This window comes from Pantherophis guttatus, chromosome 11, assembly GCF_059756535.1.
Source record: "Pantherophis guttatus breed Tessera chromosome 11, ASM5975653v1, whole genome shotgun sequence".
Taxonomy (NCBI): Eukaryota; Metazoa; Chordata; class Lepidosauria; order Squamata; family Colubridae; genus Pantherophis; species Pantherophis guttatus.
The window spans coordinates 16587751-16610802 of NC_142073.1; the positions used below are offsets into that span (position 1 = coordinate 16587751).

A 23052-nucleotide genomic window follows, 5' to 3' on the forward strand; every position below is an offset into this window, starting at 1 on the left:
AATGCATCCCACGCTATTCTTTCCCCCAAAGGATCAAGATAAAAATGAACTATTATGATGCACTTAGAATGGAAGAATATATCACTGCTCTTAGCTGCTGCAAATTATGGCATTGCGGATTTCTGTGGCTCTCTAGATATGTCAAGCTGAAGATCAACTCTGGGATAGTCCTGAGCAGATAGACTTATGAAAGGAAGTATTATTCATCATCATAGAATAGAATAGAATAGAATAGAATAGAATAGAATAGAATAGAATAGAATAGAATAGAATAGAATAGAATAGAATAGAATTCTTTATTGGCCAAGTGTGATTCGACACACAAGGAATTTGTCTTGGTGCATACGCTCTCAGTGTACATAAAAGATACATTCGTCAAGAATCATAAGGTACAACACTTAATGATAGTCATAGGGAAACAGTCAATATAAATCTTAAGGATACCAGCAACAAGATTACAGTCATACAGTCATAAGTGGGAGGAAATGGGTGATAGGAACAATGAGAAGATTAATAGTAATAGTAGTGCAGACTTAGTGAATAGTTTGACAGTGTTGAGGGAATTATTTGTTAAGCAGAGTGATGGCATTCGGGGAAAAACTGTTCTTGTGTCTAGTTGTCTTGGTGTACAGTGCCCTATAGCCCCGTTTTGAGGGTAGGAGTTGAAACAGTTTATGTCCAGGATGCGAGGAGTCTGTAAATATTTTCACAGTCCTCTTTTTGACTGGTGCAGTGTACAGGTCCTCAATGGAAGGGAGGTTGGTAGTCATAGTTTTTTCTGCAGTTCTAATTATCCTCTGAAGTCTGAGAGTGCCAGGTTGGGAGAAGCTTTCTGGTTAGCCCTTCCTCAATCCTCTTTAGGACTTTGAATAATGAATAAAAACAAATCAATTTTAATCTTGGACTCTGCTTTGCGAAACGTTGCTTCCTTTAGAACAGAGGTCTTCAAACTTGGCAGCTTTAAGACTTGGGGACTTCAACTCCCAGAATTGTTTACTCAATAAATCACATTTGGCTGAATTTAGAATAACAAGAGCTGCATTTTATATGTGCGTTTGGAAAGAGGGACTACATTTTCCTCCTAATGCAGGGGTCCCCAAACTTGGCAGCTTTAAGACTTGTGGACTTCAACTCCCAGAATTCTCCAGCCAGCATAGCTGGCTGGAGAATTCTGGGAGTTGAAGTCCACAAGTCTTAAAGCTGCCAAGTTTGAACTAGAACTAGCTTCACCGGCTGATCCAGCTTGGACTTCAAAAGCCTTTGCCTATATCAGCAAGGGATTCTGGGACTTGAAGTTCACGCCGCAACAAGCCGGGACGATTTGCTCCGCCCTCAAGGTAACGCAGCTTGGGCCAGGCCTCTCCCGATTCGCCGCCGATTCCCCTTTCGACTCCGCCTCTCAGCCAATAGCGAGGCCGTGGAACGGCAAGGGGCGGAGTTGTGTTTGTGTCAATCCACGCCCAAAGAGCGAATAGGCCCGCTTAGGTAGGAGAGGCAAAGTGGTTGAATGTAGAAGGTGAAAAATGGCGGCTGCGGATTTCGAGCCGGGCAGGTAATGAGAAATCAAAGCGTCGCCGCCCGTTTTGCGGGCACTCCTAGCTGTGGATTATGGGTTATGGAGTCCCGGCTCCTTTGGAAGGGGGCCTCGTGGGGCGAGAAAGCTGTAGAGAGTAGCAATTGGTTTATATATTACATTGTATGTATTGTTTACATTCACACACACAGACACAGACAGACACACACACACACACAGAGAGACACACACAGACACAAACACAGACACACACAGACACACACACAGACAGACACAGACAGACAGACAGACACAGACAGACAGACACACACACACAGACACACAGAGACACACACACAGACACAGACAGACACACACACACACAGACACAGACACACACAGACACACACACAGACAGACACAAACAGACAGACACACAGAGACAGACAGACAGACACAGACATACACAGACACACACACAGACAGACACACACACACAGACACAAACAGACAGACACACAAACACACACAGAGACACAAACACACACAGACACAGACAGACACACACAGACACAAACACAGACACACACAGACAGACACAGACAGACACACACACACAGACACAGACAGACAGACACAGACACACACAGACACACACACAGACAGACCCACACACACAGACACAAACAGACAGACACACAAACACACACAGAGACACAAACACACACAGAGACAGACAGACACACACACAGACACACACAGAGAGAGACACACACAGAGAGACACACACACAGAGACAGAGACACAAACACACAAGACACACAGACAGAGACACAAACACACACAGAGACACACACACAGACACACACACACACACACACAGAGACACACACACACACAGACAAACACACACACAGAGACACACTTACACAGACAGACACACACACAGAGACAGACACACACACAGAGACACAGACAGACACACACACACACAGACAGACACACAAACACACAGACACACACACACAGACACACAGACAGACACACACAAACACAGAGAGAGACAGACAGACACAGACAGACACAAATATATTAAGATAAAGAATGAACTGTTAAAGAATAAAAGAGAATAAATATGAACCAGCAGGAAAATTAGAATTTGAGGGTGAATGAAGATGCTGCTTATATAAGTAAGCAAAGGAATATTGAGATGATTTAAAAAAAAGGGGAAAAAGAAAATTGTGGCAAAAATTGTAATTGAGTAAAATGTATTTGAATTTGATAAAGTGTAGAAGATAAGATATGGCCAATACTCTGTTGAAAAAAAAATGTGGGTGAATGTGGGTGGGGGATGAATAAAACTTGATTTAAAAAAAAAAAGAAACACGGACACACAGACAGATACACAGACACACACACACACACACACACAGAAACAGTTGGAGTTTTCTTAAACACACTTTTAAAGCTTATTTATTTATTTTCTTCCTTTGAAAAAATAGAAATATAAATTTATAATCTAATTATAATGTAGTTAATGCAATATGTAGTGTAATATATAATATAATAACATAATTTAAAGTAATTGTAATATATATGCATGTCATATAAATATTATATTAAATATAAAATATGTTCAATATTGCCCTTGATAGTACCAGGATTCTAAGAGTAAAGTTTTCAGGATTCTTTTTTTTAAAAAAGAAAGAAATTGGTTGTTTTAGAATAGAATGGAGGAGGAGGAGAGGAGAGGAGAGGAGAGAGAATTCTTTTATTGGCCAAGTGGGATTGGACACACAAGGAATTTGTCTTCGGTGCATACGCTTTCAGTGTACATAAAGAAAAAAAAATAAAATATATTCGTCAAGAATCATAAGATAACAACACTTAGTGATAGTCATAGGATACTAATAAGCAATCAAATCATACTAGGAAACAATAAAAACGATATAAATCGTAAAGATACAAGCAACATGATATAGTCATAAGTGGGAAGAGATAGGTACTAGGAAGGATGAGAAGAAGAATAGTAATACAGTCTTAGTAGTTAATTTGACAGTATTGTGGGAATTAGTTGTTTAGCAGAGTGATGGCATTCGGGGAGAAAACTGTCCTTGTGTCTTGTTGTTCGTGGGAAAAAACCTGCTGGCAAGGAAAAGAGATGAGCAAGGTACATACTTACATTCTGGTTTAGCGAGCTGACGGAGTTTGGTAATATCAGAACATGTTTTTTAAAAAATCCAGGAAGGAGAGACATTAGCAATTCAATATATACATATGGAGTACTAATGTTGTTTTTTAGGTACATGAAATTGCTCTGCACACATACACAAACATACATATATACAGAAATATACAGTACATATACAAAATATATAAATATTTTCAAAAGTGGTATTAAAAACTAATACACCATTAACAGAATAGACCAAGATCCAATGAGTTTAACAGCTTATTGCTAAGTAAATGAGATCCCCACCCCCCCACCCCACCCCCTGTAGCCTAAAGAGCTGAAATTGAGGATTTTTCATCCTTGGATAATCCCCAAAACCAATTTTTGGATAGACAATAATCCCCTTTTACTCAAGAATTCAGCTTTTGATGAAAGTTAGCACTTATTTGTAAAATGCTGATTCTGCACTGTTAGCATTATTAGGCAGTATTCACAACAGAGCACAAGGTCATTGGACTATGATAAAGCTAAGTCTCTTATTGAAGAATGCAATAACCCTAACTCAAAATTAAGTGGTACATTATTCAAGGCAGTCCATTGCTAAGATTAAACAGTATGCACAATTCTAAGTGTAAAATGCAGTACAGGATAGCGAAGTTTATTGCTAAGTGATTGAATGTATGTATTTGGATTAATTCTCCAAGAGGATTGGGGCTGTTTAAATTCAAACAGTTTTGTAAATTTATATACTGGCCTTCTAGAACTGTACCCAATTCCATAAAGTTGCTTTGGAGTGTATAAGGATGCAAACATGGCCCTTTATGCAATTCTTGAAAACAATCTGTTTTTCAGCATCTTTAACTGGCTTATTATAACTCAAGTAAGAATCTTTCCCCCCCCTCTTCTAATGCTCTGCGGAATCCACTGTGGCAATTATTTTACATTTATTAATCTAAATGATACGGCATCCAGTAAGACCACATAAATATTTCATTATTAAACTAAGCTGTAAAACTATCAGATCCATGCTTTTTTCTCTTAAAGCAAAGGTCATACTGTTCAATATCATGTGTCTGATTCATATTGTGTTTTTTATAATAAATCTTACTTCATTGCAACAGTTTTAGTCCATGATTTCATTACCACCAATACGAGTCTTATAGTGAGAACATTTCAGTCCTGTTTCATAGCAAGTTATAGTTTTGGATTATTTTTCTTAATAAATAAATGAAAAGTGTAATGTTTTCCACTCATTTATTTAATTGGTTCTCTTTATCTAATTTTAGGATTTGTGTGGAGAACAAATCATGCTTTTGGTCATGTTTATACAGAAATATTGAAAATTGAAAAGGGTTATCCAATTTTTAAGAGCCCTTGTATGTCTCTTTGTTTGCAGTAAAGGCAATCTATTTGACAATATCATTTTTCATGTTTCTTTTTTGCAAAGATATCATTATCGTAGAATGACATTTTTGCCTGTTTTCTTTATAATGAAGATTTTGCTCTTTTTATTTATTCCAGAATGAGCATAAAAGAAAAAGCAAAGCTGCAATTAAGGAAGTTTGACATTGGAGATAAATTTTCCAACATTGAATTAGCAAAAGCCTCAGTTCTTATCCCATTAATGGTCAAAGATGGAAAGCTATGTCTTCTTTTCACTCTTAGATCAATGAAGGTATGTAAATATGAAAGCCAAAACTAATTTCACTATTAATTTGGTGAATATTTTTAGAAACATGTGAAAGGAAAGGCTAAAATAAAAGGAGAGAACACATGTATAGAAATATATTCAGTCTGGATCAGTAGAGCTAACACTGACAGCGTCTCTTTTTGAGGCAGGAATGCAATCTCTGTTTGGACTTCCTTCTATAGGTAGTCCTTGACTTTCAACCACTGTTGAGCCCCACATTTCCTTTGTTAAGCCAGTCAGTTATTAAGCGAATTCTGTCCCATTTTACGACCGTTTTTGCCACAGTTGTTAAATGAAACACTGCGGTTATTAAGTTTGTAATAAGTGAATCTAGTTTCCTCATTGACTTCGCTTGTCAGAAGGTTGGAAAAGATGATTCACATCACCCCAGGATACTGCAACTATCATAAATATGAGTTGGTTGTTAAGTGTCTGAATTTTGATCGTGTAACCATAGGGATGCTCCAATGGTCGTAAATGTGAAAAATAGTCATAGCTTACTTTTTTGAGTGCTGTTGTCATGTCAAACAGTCATTAAATGAACTGGAGTCAAGGACTACCTGTAGTTAAACCTACCTTTGTTCTCCCTAACAGTTTTCACTTCCTTTTACATCGCAATCTCTTCTGTTTTTCCCTACTAATAATCAACCCATCCAATATAGCGCTGCCTTTCTTTTCTTACAGCCATTAATTAAAAATTTGATGCAATAAATTTGAAAGTTGGACTATCTGAGGACAGGGTAATGTTTACATCTTGATTTCCCTTGGGTCTCTTTCATTTTGTCACCAGCAGCCAAAATAGCAAGAGATTTCAGCAGTAGCCCAGGTAAAGATGTTAAATGTGTTTGCTAAAACAAGTTGCTTCCTTAAATCTCCATGAGCTGGAAGAATAGCTTAATTTTCTGAAGGTTAAGAGGAAACCCACTTTTCTCTTATCTTTCTTTTTCTATAATAATTCTGGTCTGTCTTGTTAGATTTTTAAAATTTTCATTTTTATTTTATTTACAAATGCTTTGTAACCTACCTGAATCAGAGGTAGCTTGGTCTAAGTAGTTAAGGGTGTAGTTGAACAGGAGTCAAGACTGAACAAATGCAAGCAGACAGGTATATTCACACAGATACCTCTACACCTACCTGACATAGTATATAAATAATGCAATTAAATAAATACTAATTTTGTTTGGATTATTCTTTCTAATGTACCCACATCTTTCAGAAACAGTTCTGCTGAATTATCTGGGTGTAGAAAATAGGATTTTTCTCATGCTCTTTGGCTAGTGTATTTTATTGAAAATAATCTTAGAGATTTCATCTTTCAGGATGCAGGTGCTTTAAAAGTTACTTGTTGATTTCTTCTTTTCTTCTATTTTTCCCATACTTTTTTGTTTAGTTGATCATCTTAGTTTTTGGGTTGGAACATGCATATATTGTGCATGTTTAGCATTATGACATTGTTTTGCAGTGTGAAACCACTTATGCCCCACACCCAGTTGTTATCTCACAATAACTCGTTTAGGATTATTCAGTAACTCCTTTAGGATTATTGGATTATTCAAAACTGATACCATCAATTATAGGAAAAGTTATGAAAGTCTGTCTTGTTCATGTCTGTGCTTGCTAAGTTCCTATGTTGATGGTACTGATGTTGAATGAAAACGACAATGGAGACGAAGATCAAGAGATTGCAAAGAACAATTGACCTAATATTTGGATCTTTGTCGTCCCTGAGTGAGTATAATTTGAGATTGGAGATTATATTTAAAATGGAAATGAGTGCTATGAAACCCCACAGGATTTATGCATACCAATTGCTAAATGGGAGTTCAGTTTGTTGAGCCCATTGATTTCAGTGACTCTTAAGTTTGACTAGTTCTTGATCTAAGCTAGGATTTTATAAGTGCAGCTAGTCTTAAAGTGGCATTATGGATTTCCTAAGAGAGGGCAAAAGAAGAAAGGGACGACAGAGAATGAGGCGGCTGGATAGAATCATTGAAGCAGTCGGGCGGGAGCTTAAATGGACTCGGGGGGATGGTAGAGGACAGGAAGGCCTGGAGGAACATTGTCCATGGGGTTGCGATGGATCGGACACGACTTCGCGACTAACAACAACAAAAGAGAACTCCATCTTGGCATGATGTGATAGTTGGAGCCCAGTGATTACTGCATCTTGTGACTCCAAATGGATTTTTTTGTATGAAAAAAATTGTTTTCCTGACTGTCCCAAGTGTCTTCTCCAGTATTAGTGTTCAAATATGTTGGTATTCTTTTCTGTTATGCTTCTTCCAAATCCGTCTTGCACATCCATAGTGTCAGGAAAAAGCATTGCCTGAAGAATTCTAATCTTTGTTATTTTAGATGTAACATAGCATTTGCAGTATCCTTTTCAAAGCCTTCGGTGCTGCTCGCACGGCAGGCTAGGTCCTAGACTGCGATGTGTTTAATTAAACTAAAATATTTCTTGACTTTGTTGTTGATGATCGATCCTAAAAGCCATTATTATTATTATTATTATTATTATTATTATTATTATTATTATTATTCACCAATTTATAAGCAAAACATAAACTCAGAAATGCCAAACTGGGAGAACACGATTGTGCATTTAAGATTGGATGAAGAAACTTCAGCGATAATAATAATTACACATCAAACAAACCTGAGTGGCATAGGAGGCTAATGCCTCCTACGAAGGCAGCATTTAACATCCAGCTGCCTGCAATTACTGCAAGTTCAATTCTCACCAGGCTCAAGGTCGACTCAGCCTTCCATCCTTTCTAAGGTAGGTAAAATGAGGACCCGGTTTGTGGGGGCAATAAACTGACTTTGTATAAAATATACAAAAGTATGAAGGCTATTGCTTAACGCAGTGTAAGCCGCCCTGAGTCTCCGGAGAAGGGCGGCATATAAAAATAAAAAAAATAAAAAACAATAACATGTGCTTATCCCAGGTCCTTGAAAAAGACTTGATAGGTGAATCAAAATGGCAAATCTAGTCGAAACATCTGAGGGACTTATGCAACCAACAATGTTAATGTTCTAATTCCAGTTGAGAACATCTCCAGGAGAAGTTTGTTTTCCAGGAGGTAGAAGTGACCCAACAGACACAGATGAAATTGCCACGGCTCTTCGAGAAGCTAAAGAAGAAGTGGGACTTCTTCCTGAACAGGTTGAAGTCATCTGTAGACTTGTTCCTGGAATAGATAAAGTAGGTACTGTTTGTCTGAAATATTTCAAAGAAGCTGTAAGTTGTTTTGAATGGGCCTTAAAAAGGGATACAACAAATTCACAGAGGATAAGACTGTCGGCAGTCACTAATTAAAATGACAATAGACTTAATCCGGTGGGATGCAGTGGCTCAGTGGCTAAGATGCTGAGCTTGTCGATCGAAAGGTCGGCAGTTCAGCGGTTCAAATCCCTAGAGCCGGGTAACAGGGTGAGCTCCTGTTACTTGTCTCAGCTTCTGCCAACCTAGCAATACGAAAGCACCTAAAAATGCAAGTAGAAAAATAGGGACCACCTTTGGTGGGAAGGTAACAGCGTTCTGTGCACCTTTGGCATTTAGTCATGCCGGCCACATGACCACAGACATCATAGAGTCTCCTCCTAGCACGGCGTCCTTTTTCCTCTGCTAACCAGAAGTCCGGTTCCCCCACATAGAGTCTCCTATTAGCATGTTTCCTTTTTCCTCTGCCGACTGGAAGTCGGTTCCCCCACTATAGAGTCGTCTCCTAGCGTGGTATCCTTTTTCTTCTACCTGTCCTAACTGAAGGCCCTATCAGTTGTGGAGCCGACTGGCAACAGGGAGCCGCAGCAGAGGGATGAAAGAGCCACATGCGGCTCCAGAGCCACTGGTGGCTGACCCCTGAGATAGTCTCTCCACATTACAGTTACAGGTTGTAAAAGTCGTAAAGAATTCATCATGCGGCCCACCCGATTTAACTTTTTCTTGTGGCAGTTGTTAAGCGAGTCACCAGGATTGCTAAATGAATCACGAGTCGTTAAGCAATACGGGGTATTTTGCTGAACATTGGAAGCAGATGCCTGTTAAAACATCATGAATTGGAGTCACATGACCACAGGACACTGCAAATGGCCATAAATGCAGGCCATTTGCTGAGCGCCCGAAATGCAGCCACATGGCTGGGAGGGCAGCCATTGGAGCTTTGGAATCAGATCAGTAGTACCGTATTTTTCGGAGTATAAGACGCACCGGAGTATAAGACGCACCTTAGTTTTTGGGGAGGAATATAAGAAAAAAGCTGATTGGCAGGTGGATCGGCCTCCCGGAATACCCCCAATCAGCTGTTCCCAGAGGTGAATTTTAGCAACAGGTTCATTGGTTGTGAACTCTGTGCCTTGCTTTTTTTCTGCCTCTGAAACTTCTGAAACTCTGTTTCAGAAAAAACTTTTTTTTCTGCCTCTGAAAGCTCCAAAACAGAGCTTCAGGGGGAAAAAAGGCTTTTTTTCTGAAGCTTCTTTCAGAGGCTTTTATTTTGAAGGACTATCTGTACTCTGTTCAATCTCCTTTCATTGGTATTGGTATATAGATTAGCCTCTTCCGATCTGTCGGTTATTGTGTCATTCTCCAGATTTGTTAGCATAACTATGCTAACAAACTTTAGTTAGAACTTTTACTGATTCTTCTTTTGTTGCTTGCCATATTATTTTAAATAAAAGCCTTTCAGAGGCTTTTTTTTTCTGAACCTTCTTTCAGAGGCTTTTTTCAGCCTCTGAAACCTCCGTTTGAGAAGGTAGGCGGGGCTATATTCGGAGTATAAGACACACCCAGATTTTCACCCTCTTTTTTGGGGGGAAAAGGTGCATCTTATACTCCGAAAAATACGGTACATTTTGGGGGAGAGGGGGGTTCCGTCTTAATTTGAACATTTGCTAAGTGACCAGTTGTAAGTGGAGGACTATCTGTATTTTAATTGTGATGCTATCTTTTACTGACTTCTTTATAAACCATTCTGGACTGCTCCAAGAAGAAGAACAACATAAATAAGGGATGTGCAAAATTCATTGACCTGGGAACTCTGGAATGCTCGGTTGACCTCTATCCAGTGCCATTCCAAGTATGGGTTACAGTAGTTTTCAGGAATAAATCTTCCATGATGGAAGCTTGTTTCACACCTCAAACCAAGAGTTATGAAGTTTACACATCCTTCATATTGTTTAGGTAGTACAGGGCTTGTCCCCAGGTGTCTTCAAAAACATTGAGATTCCATTCAGTTTTAAAAGTGAAGACTATTATTTTTCATGGTCTCTTGTTCACATTCAGTAAGACTCTGGAGACCCCCCCCCTCAAATTTATTTTGTAATATGTTTAAAGCGAAGTGGAAGAGTAGTTGGTTAGAAACATTAAAGTTTTAACTATAACTTTTCTTCCTTTTAGACTTCTTCTGTCGTAACTCCAGTTGTAGCCTTCATAGAAGACACTTTTCAAGCCCAACCAAATCCAGAGGAAGTCAGCCACGTGTTCTCAGTACCGCTGGAATATTTTATACGCCCTGCGAAACACAGCGCTGTACCTATGAAAAGAAAGGGACAGTCTTCATATTTCATGCATTTCTTTGACTATGATGACCCAGAGCATCAGATGTCATTTACAGTGTGGGGACTCACTGCCCATTTTGCAGCCTTTGTTGCTCTTGCAATTTACGGGGAGAAACCGACGTTTGAAGTTGAATTTGACCTGGATAATTTGAATTCTTCAGCTGAGAAAAACTTTATGACGCGCTACCATGGCGTAAAAAGCAAACTTTGACAGGTAACATTGTAATATTTTTTTTTTCAAATGTAATTGAAACTCTTGAAACTATGATCCATGTCTTGGCTGAAATAATTTGGTTAATTTATATTTATAAATCACGTTGGAAGCGTATAATTGCAGGAATCTGTTTTTGCCACATTCGACTGTGATAGGGTGGTGTTTAATTAAATTTTTAAAATATAATGATCATTTTGGGCCACAGTCTCTTAATGCTTGGCATTTTATCCTTTTCCTTTAACTCAAAATGCCAATAGAGATAATACAGGGGGACTGCTTGCGCTACCAGTGCAAATTTTTTTTGCACGTTTTATACAAATAAAATTCATTTTTACTAGATTTAAAAAAATATTCTCCAGTGTCTATATACCTACTGGGCTCTTTAATAGGTCGCTATAGGACAGTGGTGAAATCCAAATTTTTTTACTACCGGTTCTGTGGGCGTGGGTTGGTGGGCGTGGCTGGGGAAGGCTACTGCAAAATCTCCATTCCCATCTCACTCCAGGGGACGGATACTGCAAAATCCCCATTCCCTCCCCACTCCTGGGGGAAGGATATTGCAAAATCTCCATTCCCACCCCACTCTGGGGCCAGCCAGAGGTGGTATTTGCTGGTTCTCCGAACTGCTCAAAATTTCGCTACCGGTTCTCCAGAACCTGTCAGAACCTGCTGGATTTCACCCCTGCTATAGGGTAAAAAGATAAGTTATTTTTGAGAAACAGAACTGTCATATGCACAATACGAGTTGCACTTCAGGCGGAAGCCTCTTGGTGGAGTTTAACTACTCACTACTACAGCATCTGCCCTTTTAAAACCGTTCAATTTTGTTTTGTAAATGTTGTCATTACTGCTACTCTTCGATGTACATTTCTTGAAATTGAGAAAAAAAAACATTGAAATGCTTTCTAATGATGTTACCTCCTACTGCATGGGTAAGAGAAAAACAAAAAAAAAACTTCACTATTTCTCTAGGGATTTGACTTGGTCAGTGATGCTGCAGAATTAATCCTTCACTTGGATCACACATTTTAGGTATGTATGACCTTGCATTAGGCACCCTTTCTCTCAAAGCATTGCAGTCGTAATTGTGCTCTATTTTTCATATTGAGATGGGAATCATAACTGAAGGATGTGATATGTTCCTCACAAGAGACGCTACTGCAGAACCCACATTTCTGCAAATTAAGTCCAGAAGCAGTTGCTTCTTGGTTATTCCTCTGATATTACAGAACTGCCACTTTGAAAAAAAACGTTCATGGGATGGGATGGGATGGGATAGAATAACAAGAGTTGGACGGGACCTTGGAGGTCTTCTAGTCCCACCCCCTGCCCAGGCAGGAAACCCTACACCACTTCAGACAAATGGTTATCCAACATCTTCTTAAAAATTTCCAGTGTTGGGGCATTCACAACTTCTGCAGGCAAGTTCCACTTATTAATTGTTCTAACTGTCAGGAAGCAATAAGTAGTTTGGCTACTTACGGTATATGGATTTTATTTGGATATCTCTTAGCATGAGACTGTTGCCTTCTCTTGCGTTTTTCTGCTAGATCTTTTTTTAATCTAGAAGTTTAGCTTCTTTTCCTTCATCTAAAACTTTATCCCCATTCAAGGTTGAAAAGCAGTGCTCCTGATATTTTAGGACTGCCACTTGAATGGTGGTGAAGTTTTGAAATTTTGGGGTTCTTTTGTAGCCTTGTTTGTTCACCAAATAAATTCTAAGCACCTTCCTTTCTAGTTTTCTTAAGGCTGGGGCCAGGGATGAAATCCAGCAGGTTCTGACAGATTCTGGAGAACCGGTAGCGGAAATTTTGAGTAGTTTGGAGAACCAGCAAATACCACCTCTGGCTGGCCCCAGAGTGGGGTGGGAATGGGGATTTTGCAGTCTCCTTCCCCTGCCACGCCCACAGAACCAGTAGTAAAAAATTGGATTTCACCACTGGCTGGGGCTAAGGGAGAATTTTGTGGCAGGTTAGACTAAGTTCAGCCTACCTAAGTAGTAGCCTATATTAAGCATAGTTTATAGAGTTTATAACGTAACAGAGTGAGCTCCCGTTATTTATCCCAGCTTCTGCCAACCTAGCAGTTCGAAAGCATGTAAAAAATGCAAGTAGAAAAATAGGGACCACTTTGGTGGGAAGGTAACAGCGTTCCGTGCGCCTTTGGTTTGAGTCATGCCAGCCACATGACCACGGAGACATCTTTGGACAGTGCTGGTTCTTCGGCTTTGAAACGGAGATGAGCACTGCCCCCTAGAGTCAGGAATGACTAGCACATATGTGCGAGGGGAACCTTTACCTTTATAGACTTACCCTTGTCAGGAAGAGTCTGCCAGTAAGGTTTAAACTATTTCTGCTATAAAACCACAATTTATCCTAACATTCTGATAACTTCACCGGCACCTAAGAGATGGACAGGTTCTCAAGTCCAACCTTTTTTTGCAAGAATACTGTGGCAAATGTACATCAGCCTCCTTCATTCCACCTGTACACTTTCTCCATCCTATTTTTTCCAACTACAGGTACGCCAAGAGGCTAAAAAAACGAAGCAGGGGGGAAAAAAACACCTTCCAGGACTTGAGAAAATATGTGAGGGAAAGGAGAGTGTTTTTGTTTGAAAACTGAATTGTAAAAAAGAAGAAAAACATACCCAGGGTTATTTTGGGGGCTGGAGGGAATGAGGAAAGGTTCATATAAGAACCTGCAGACGGAGTAGGATTTAGCTGTTGTAATTAATTCTCTTGTCTACCAAAGGTGTTGCCATAGTAATTTGGTTTGGCTGAGGAATTAAAACGTAAAAACCTCTATCCATGGAGCAAGTCACATTGTTTGGAAAGGTTTGGTTTGGCTTTTTCTTTTCCTGGAAGAGGAGGAAAAAAATCAGCACCAGGGACTGTATTGTTCTCATTTTGTGAGAAATAACAGGAACATTTTGGCATTTAAAAAAAAAAAATCAGGTTTTTAAGTTAGGAAAGATGCATCACTTTTTGACCTCGGGTGTTTCATAAATCCGATAGCCGCATTCGAATATGCACTTCTTGAGTTTCTTCCAGGTTCCCTGATTTAAAGTCTGAATTGACAAGTGTTTCTATTCCCACCGTGGCGAGCAGCGGAGTTGATTCTTTCTTCTCCAACTCTCTTAAGGGCATGGTCTGGGGGCTAGTAAATCTGGGCTGCAGAATTCTCTTTCTTGCCAACCAGCAATCTTCTTGGTCAGTACAGCCCACGCTTCGTAGCTGGAAGCAAAGTCAAAAAATCAATATTGGGGAGAGAAAAAAAACCTTTGAAGAATAAAAATGGAGCTATGCAAAGGGACTCAGTGGTTCAGTGGCTAAGACGCTGAGCTTGTCGATCAAAAGGTCAGCAGTTCAGCGGTTTGAATCCCCAGTGCCGCATAATGGGGTGAGCTCCCATTACTTGTCCCAGCTTCTGCCAACCTAGCAGTTCGAAAGCACGTAAAAAATGGAAGTAGAAAAAATAGGGACCATCTTTGGTGAGAAGCTAACAGTGTTCCGTGCGCCTTTGGCGTTTAGTCATGCCGGCCACAGGACCACAAGAGACGTCTTCGGACAGCGCTGGCTCTTCGGCTTTGAAATGGAGATGAGCACCGCCCCCTAAAGCCGGGAAGAACTAGCATATATGTGCGAGGGGAGCCTTTACCTTTACCCTTATGAAAAAGCACGTAGCATGTTGAAGGAACCATAAGGTGTACAGTAGTACTATATGAAAATAATTTTAAAAAGAAGCATAATTGTCCAATGAGTGCGCTTCAGAGCATGAACTGTTGACTATCACCTAGGAAAGAAATGGATCGTTATATCAGAATTGTAAATCCAACTGGTTTACGGAATGCTGTCCTGCTAAGGCTAAAGGTGACCTCCCAAAGCCTTAGATACAAACTTCAGACATCTGAGCTACCGTACCTTCTTTGTTCAACCATGTTTAAAAAACAGCACATTGTGATTTCTAATCCTGCAAAACCGTCGAGACTTTAGATTAACGGAAATATATTCTCTAATCTAGTCTATTATTTTTTTAAAATTTGCAACATTTATTGAAACAATCCTGGTCTTAACCACGCCGGATTGCACACAGCCACTCAAACCAAACCAAACCAAACACACATATATATAATAAAATTCATAGTCAATTAGAGGTGCAAGAAAAAATGTACATGGAAGAGGCGATCTCCATGCCTTAATCATCTGGAGCCAAAACCCAATTGAAAAAGGATGGTTCTTTATAAATTCAAGAACGGAAGATGCCTTCTGAGACTCCACATGTAATATATCTCTCTCTATATAAAATCGAAATACCACTCACGCGTTATCACGAAATCTCCAGAACGGTACAGCCTATCAATTTTAAATTTGGCACGTATGTTCCTCTTGGCTTCTAGGTGCTCGCTAAGAAAGGATTTTTTGAAATGACCATCAGATCATTAGAATTTCTTAATATTATTATTACTAACAAGCTCTGATGCTAAGGAGTTAGACTGAGGAAAAGAAGGGGATAAGATAGGAGAGACCTCTGTGGGCCAAACCTGAGGGAGAGAAGGGGATAGGAGAGGATCAATGGGGCAAGCCTGAGGGAGAGAAGGGGGTAGCGTAAGAGAGACTTCTGTGAAGCCAGCCTGAGGGAGAGAAGGGGGATAGGATAGGGGAGGCTTCTGTGGGGCAAACCTGAGGGAGAGAAGGGGATAGGAGAGGATCAATGGGGCAAGCCTGAGGGAGAGAAGGGGGTAGCGTAAGAGAGACTTCTGTGAAGCCAGCCTGAGGGAGAGAAGGGGGATAGGATAGGGGAGGCTTCTGTGGGGCAAACCTGAGGGAGAGAAGGGGATAGGAGAGGATCAATGGGGCAAGCCTGAGGGAGAGAAGGGGGTAGCGTAAGAGAGACTTCTGTGAAGCCAGCCTGAGGGAGAGAAGGGGGATAGGATAGGGGAGGCTTCTGTGGGGCAAACCTGAGGGAGAGAAGGGGATAGGAGAGGATCAATGGGGCAAGCCTGAGGGAGAGAAGGGGGTAGCGTAAGAGAGACTTCTGTGAAGCCAGCCTGAGGGAGAGAAGGGGGATAGGATAGGGGAGGCTTCTGTGGGGCAAGGCTGAGGGAGAGGAGAGGAGAGGAGAGGATCCATGGGGCCAGCCTGAGGGAGAGAAGGAGGAGAGGAGAGGATCAATAGGGAAAGCTTGAGGGAGAGGCTTCTGTGGAGCCAGCCTGAGGGAGAGAAGGCGGATAGGATAGGGGAGGCTTCTGTGGGGCAAGGCTGAGGGAGAGAAGGGGAGAGGAGAGGCCGATCGTAACTACTCATTAATTTTCAAGCTGTAAGTGTCGATTTATCAAGCCCAATCACATAGTTTCGTAGCGGAGCATTGGTATCCAGCTAGTTCCATGATATAAAGGCAACCAAGAGAATGCCTAGGTCACAAAACTAGCTGGGAAATTATAAACAGCAATGAAATGGTGCCTCTTAATCACCGATTTAGAAATACATGCTTGTGGGTTGAAATTTTGCCACCGTCTCTTTGGAATGTAGGCTATCTCTTTCCTTGCCGTTTCTAATTGTTATACAGTTTCTGATATGTAAAAATAGAAGACGTGTCCTGCTGGGCAGATCAAATATCCACCTGTCTAATCCAGCATCCTGTTTTTCACAGCTGGCAGATGCAGATGTTTCCAGGAAGGCCACAAGGGGAGCCTGATGAAGGCATTCATTGAACCTTGAATTTGTTCCCCCTCAACCAACTTTCAGTGGCTTCCTAATTCGGAAGATAAAACTATTGTGGCTAAGAGACGTTGGGTTATTTTTGTTTTGTTTCTGTCTAATAAAAATAATGTGGGTAAAAAAAAATGTAAGGAAACAAAAACGATGTACAAGTGTAGAACTGTTGGATAGATCTAGATCTATCTATAGAAACTACTGATAGATAGATAGATAGATAGATAGATAGATAGATAGATAGATAGATAGATAGATAGATAGATAGATAGATAAATAGATCAGATAGAATCTACTGTTCTAGGCCTCTGACATACTTTTCTGTGGGTGCTTCATCATTGCAGGTTTTCAAGAAGAGACTAGGTAGCCATTTGTCCAGAATAGTACAGGGCAAGGAAGTCTCTTTCAGCCTTAGTGTTTTATGTTCTTCTCCCCCATGGCATTCTGGAGGTTTTAGAATAGAATAACAGACTTTGAAGGGATCTCGGAGGTCTTCTAGTCAAACCCCCTGCTTAGGCAGGAAACCCTACACCACTTCAGACAAATGGTTATCCAACATCTTCTTAAAAACTTCCAGTGTTGGAGCATCCACAACTTCTGGAGGCAAGTTGTTCCACCGGATTAATTGTTCTAACTGTCAGGAAATTTCTCCTTAGTTCTAAATTGCTTCTTTGGATTTTTCTGGAAGTCAAATCTTTTGATCTGGTGTTCTGAAAGAAAAAAGGGGACTATTTTAGGACTGGACCAAGATTACAAGAGTATATCCCACCCTTCTTCCAAAACATGAACATTTGCAAAGGCAAACCCTAGTAATTTCCCATAATATCCTGGAGTAGCAGCATGTTGGGATTTTAAAATGACAGAATGGCAGTTTAAACTGCCAAGTTCTCTCAACATCAATTCTGCACTGTTAATTTTAAGGCACATTATTTGCTTAATATATATTTTAGTTGTTTAATACATTTTATTTGCTTGAGTTGGTAAAGAACGTATCTTCTGCTGTGAATAGTTATAGACTCTTTTTTTCTGTGCTGTGAATTATTTACACTTTGCTGCTTTTAATTTTTTTTTTTCCTGTTGCAGTCTATTTGACCCTCCCTCCCCTTTTCTTGGCCTGCTATGTTATAAATGAAATCATGTTCCAGTGACCTTCATTGCATGTTGCTATGGAGCTGGGTTATGTTTTGAATAAAAATTTAAAAATAGAATATGTAATTTAATCATAATATTTTCTATTTATTCAACTTTTATGATTATTATTCAGGAAGTGACTCTGGGTCTCTATACAGAGAGTTGAAAGCCACACAATGCAAGTCAGAAAATGATGATGATGATGATGTTGAAAATCAGCTGTAAAATATGTAAATTATCCATTAGTAAAGCATTGTATTGTCTGCAGATATGGGTCTGAAATTATATAGAACATGTTAATTCTCTTGCACACAAAAAAGGTTTTCACTGTCAACTTGCTAGTAACATTCTCTCCATTACCTCATAAAATTATTCACATTCTTTTTTTTAGGAACCAGGGAATTCAGAATTAATTAGTACAGAATTTCCCTTGTTTGCTTATTCCAGTAAGCCATGTTTTAACTAAGATTGAGATCACTATCCTGATTCATTGATAGCATTAAGCTACATTGGCAAAGTGCATGAATACCAAAAACGAATAATGCATAGAATACTATAGAAACAATGAATGGCTAGATTTACTTACATACCACTCCATGCGAGTAGGTTTTGAATCACGGTTTGTAAAACAAACCTTAGTAGCCAAGTCAGCACATACGGCTAAACACTATATACCTAATCAACTCAACATTCTTACAGCATTCAATTAAATGAAAACGCTGGACTGATGCTTCTTCCTAGTGTTTGGAGACAGTAGTACAGGCTGTTATTTGTTTCATGCTCATCTTATGCTAACCTTTTGGACTCCGGTAGAAGAATATGTGCAGGACTCCAGTCTCGTGGACTCAGTAGTATTTCCTTCATGATGTTGTCATGACAACTACATCTCTTAAACCATCGCAATGTACAGCATGCTCTTTTAGCAAGCAAGGAAAACACAGGCATTAGGTGCCCACCAATCTATAATACCGGGGAAGAACGCATGTGGTGGATTTGATTACTATTTTAGTGTTTTCCACAATGACTCTGAACTTGGTATGGAGGTACTTAAAGACTGACTACAGTCAAACTACATTTTTAAGCAAATTTACTTAAAATACGGGAGACTTTTATTCCCATATGCAACAGAGACTTCCCAAATTGGCTGCAAGAAGGGGAAATATTTTGTGATTCTTATAAATATTCCTGGGAGGGGGAAGGCTTTTTTGGGAAGCCATAGCGTCTAACTTATGGCATAACTGAAAATTTATTCTGTGCCATGTGTCGGATGAGTGTTGGGGAATGAATGGAGCCTGGACAACAGAGTAGTGAATGAGATCAAAGCATAATTCGTGATTTTTCAAAGCGTTGCTAACCACATTTTTTTCCCCCTCAAAAACACCATCCGCTTAAATTTTATCGCATGTGGAAATTGTTACAGAAGCTCTATCTTCTTTCTATGTGCTGAATTAATTATTGGAGAAGCCTGGAAGACTCCCAGATTTTTATTTTTGCATTTCAGAACATTCGGATAGACTTTTATCTTTAGGAAATACATATGCATACAAATGGATATGCATTATCAGTAGCCAAACTTCAGTTGAGCATGTAGTCCAGGAACTGAGCTTTGAGGCTTTCTCGTCTGTAATGCAAATTTGCACGCATTAATGTTACAGAACTAGGCAGCATCCATTTCCATGCTACAATTGGCAAAGTTTACTATAGATTGTTGAGATATGTGGAATCTCTGTTGTGGAGAGAAAAAGAGCAACTGGGAAATGCTGATACTGGAAGCAGACATGCAAGAAATAGCTATTTTGCTGTATAAGCTAAAGGAAGAAAGTTCAAGGAATTGGACAGCAGGAGTCCTAAAATTAATTACATATTGCTTCCTGTTCCAACACTTTCTATTTAATGGGACTGGACAGATACCTCTGCTGTCTTGACACTTTGCAATGGATCTTAAACGTATTATGCATTTAAGGAGTTTCATCCTATCTTCTGACTGTTAATTGCTATTGGACATGTAGAACACATTGACTAAATAAATAAATGCTCCTTGTGTGTGTCCCGTTTCTCTTCTAGAACTGAGGTATGGGTTTGTTCATGGAATCCTGCTTTCTTAAATACAGTGAATGACTCTATTTCATTCCAGCGATAAAATAACAGTCAGATACTCGACATGATGGACCTTATGCTACATTGAACTGAGTGTAGCACTGTCTTGTCCTTAATAGAAAAAATGGCTATGCTTATATTGTGCCTTAAGCGATAATGTCAACCCAGTCACTGTTTTTTTAAAACCATGATTTAGGGCTCGATGTAATAGGTTGAAACTAGCTTTACCTTATATCCCACTTAACAATAAAACATAAGAAGATATGTTGATTTTGGGAATGTTCTCCCAACATGACATATATGTTTCAAGTTCTTCTTATCTAAGCTTATAAGAAATGGCCTAGAGGATATTGGTAATCTTAGACCTAAGTTTGAAAGGACACAACTCATCACCAACTTTAACCAGAAACAGAAGATGTCAGAGTGTTTACAGTGTGACTACTATTTTGAGACAACCCAGGAGCAGAATACAGGACACAGTGGTTTGTCATTACAAACAGTGGTTTATATACAAGACTTCTATATACAGACATACACATGGTAGGCACATACCAGGCAAGCAAGCAATCTTCAACTCTACACAGAGAGCTACAATGCAGATAAAACACAATGAGGGGAGAGAAATACGCCCTCTCATGACCTCCCTTATATAGACAGCTTCTTAAAGTGGCAGTAACCCTGCTGACTCATCCTCAGTTCATCATCTTGATTTACAGCCTTACAACGGCTGGTCAGCTTTAAATCTTCATTACCCTGACAGAAGAACCCAAAGTGGGGAACTCAAATTATGAGTTTGAGGCAAGGGTGACCTTTTTTAAAAAAATAAAAAATGGTACCCTTCTTTCAATATTCTTAAGATGCTATTTTGATTATTCATCCAGTAGTGAAAGTCTCTTGACATTCTGATGGGCCAAACAGCATGGACTGGTTTGACTTCTTTTCTTCAAATGCTGCCACAGCTCTTGGAAAATGCTCACCATTTCTTTTAGCCCTTTTTCATTCTCTGGCTTCCTCCTGCCAATTCAAATGAACGTTTGCGGGGATTTGGACTTGGCTTTGTGACAAGTGCACCGTTAAAAGATAAAACACTGTGTTTCAGAGGTCCCCTTCAGAATTCAGCAGTGGGAGCCCAGTCATCCGTTATTCGGTCTGAAACTTGCTCAGTTTTCCCTAATCTATTTTGATAGCTGTGCTTGAAGACTCCTGGTGATGTTTAAAGGATTCTGTTGAAAGCCAAACTACATGCAATTGGGAATTCATCCAGCAATTTCATTGAATCCAGGCAGTGCAAACAATTCTAAATTCAAGCCATAAATTGAAATAATTGGTGGATATTCAATAAATATTGAAGAAGCAAATTCATTCCAGCTTGTGCCTTTTTCCCCCCCTCATGGAACATTGAAAACCTATTTGAAACACATTTATTTATATCCCAGTGGACATAACCAGTTAGGATATTACAATCTCCAAGTGTAATTTTATTAAACTAAAGGTGCCCGTTGAAGAATTCTCTGAGCTTTTTTTAGTAACTTCATATGTAATAAAATGCAGCAGTACGGTTTGATTGGGGCTGAAGCAAGAATTTGGCTCTTAATAGTCAACTACCAGCTTAAATTCTTTCCAGTAGGTTTAGCACCTATCAATTATCAATTCAATCAATGTAGAAATGCAAAATTTTAACAGAATTTGCAATTCATTTGTTCATTCATTCATTTGATATACTGTGTATTATCGCATCTCACTTCCGTGACTCTGAAGGGCTTATAAAGATTAAAAAACACAAAATCAATACAGAAATAACCCCAAAGCATAAACACAAAACATTAAAAACAATAAAAACCATTAAAACATACAGATGTAATCAGCAGGAGCGTGTATGGCAAATTATCTCTGGGTTTAAAAATGGTAGGCAAAGAATGTTTTATTTGAAACTGTCAAGTAGAATTGTTTGAATTCAATGTCACTTATCCTGGTGAATTTTTTATTCTTTCCCAGCTGAATATGCTCCATAGGACTTTAAGTCTGGACTTGTATATTTGGTAAAGTATAATTTGAGATTTAATATTACTTTATTGTACTGTTTCCCCAATATATTTGTGCCACCTATATTTCCCTGTTATGGACTAGTAGAACTGACCCATTATTTTTCTCTTTTATTTTGGCAGTTACATGTTCAAAATGTTCCCCTGAGCATGGCCAAATTTTGTACTATTTCTTGGAGAAACTGCCAAACAATCCTTTCAGATTTGGCCCAATTATGATCTAACTGGGGCCCAAATATTATTTAGCTTATGCCAATATGCTCATGATATTTCTTCTTTATTACTTGTTATCTGTTTCTTTATATCCTAGCTTTATTAGTTTTACAAATAACTCAGGGATGTTGAAGATATCCAGCACACCTTCCTCCTCCTATCTTATCTACAACAATAAATCTGTTAGGTGGGTTAGGCTGAGAGTTGGTGACCGGCCCAAAGAGACTGGCCCCACGTTTATGCCTAAGGACGGACTAGAACTCACTAACTCCGGTGTTTGAGCCAAACTTTTTCACCCAGCAGATTTTGTTGTATATGACGGGACTAGAACTCAGTCTCCTGTTGATTTGCCCAAATTCATCTAGCTGGCTTTCATGGATACAGTGGAACTAGAACTCACTGTCTCCTGGTTTGTAGACTGGTGCCTTCTCCACTAATCTGGTCCTTTTTTCTTTTATTCATCCTGGTCTGTTTTAATTTATCCTGGGCACAGAGCAGTGGTGAAATCCACATTTTTTTACTACCGGTTCTGTGGGTGTGGCTTGTTGGGCGTGGCAGGGGAAGGATACTGCAAAATCTCCATTCCCACCCCACTCCAAGGGAAGGATATTGCAAAAGCTCCATTCCCACCCCACTCCGGGGCCAGGCAGAGGTGGTATTTGTCAGTTCTCCGAACTGCTCAAAATTTCCACTACCGGTTCTCCAGAAGC

General features: G+C 39.5%; 1 protein-coding gene across 6 annotated transcripts; it reads left to right on the forward strand.

Annotated features, from left to right (window-relative positions):
• The first annotated feature begins 1425 nt into the window (after positions 1 to 1425).
• Positions 1426 to 22676, forward strand: NUDT7 (nudix hydrolase 7). 6 transcript variants are annotated; one of them, XR_009620065.2, is made up of 6 exons: positions 1431 to 1552; positions 5208 to 5361; positions 8423 to 8581; positions 10772 to 11146; positions 12119 to 12178; positions 16798 to 20031. XR_009620065.2 is itself a non-coding variant. In XM_087877070.1 (5 exons), the coding sequence occupies exons 1-4, from the start codon at positions 1524 to 1526 to the stop codon at positions 11141 to 11143; spliced, it is 714 nt and encodes a 237-aa protein (XP_087733196.1). In that variant the 5' UTR covers positions 1426 to 1523; the 3' UTR covers positions 11144 to 11146; positions 12119 to 14032. The 6 variants fall into 6 exon arrangements, 2 of the variants coding, with proteins under 2 accessions (XP_087733196.1, XP_060537566.1); XR_015729583.1 differs by lacking the exon at positions 16798 to 20031 and adding an exon at positions 22083 to 22676 and having other exon boundaries at positions 1441 to 1552; XR_009620066.2 differs by having other exon boundaries at positions 1441 to 1552; positions 18124 to 18259.
• Positions 22677 to 23052: the final 376 nt, after the last annotated feature.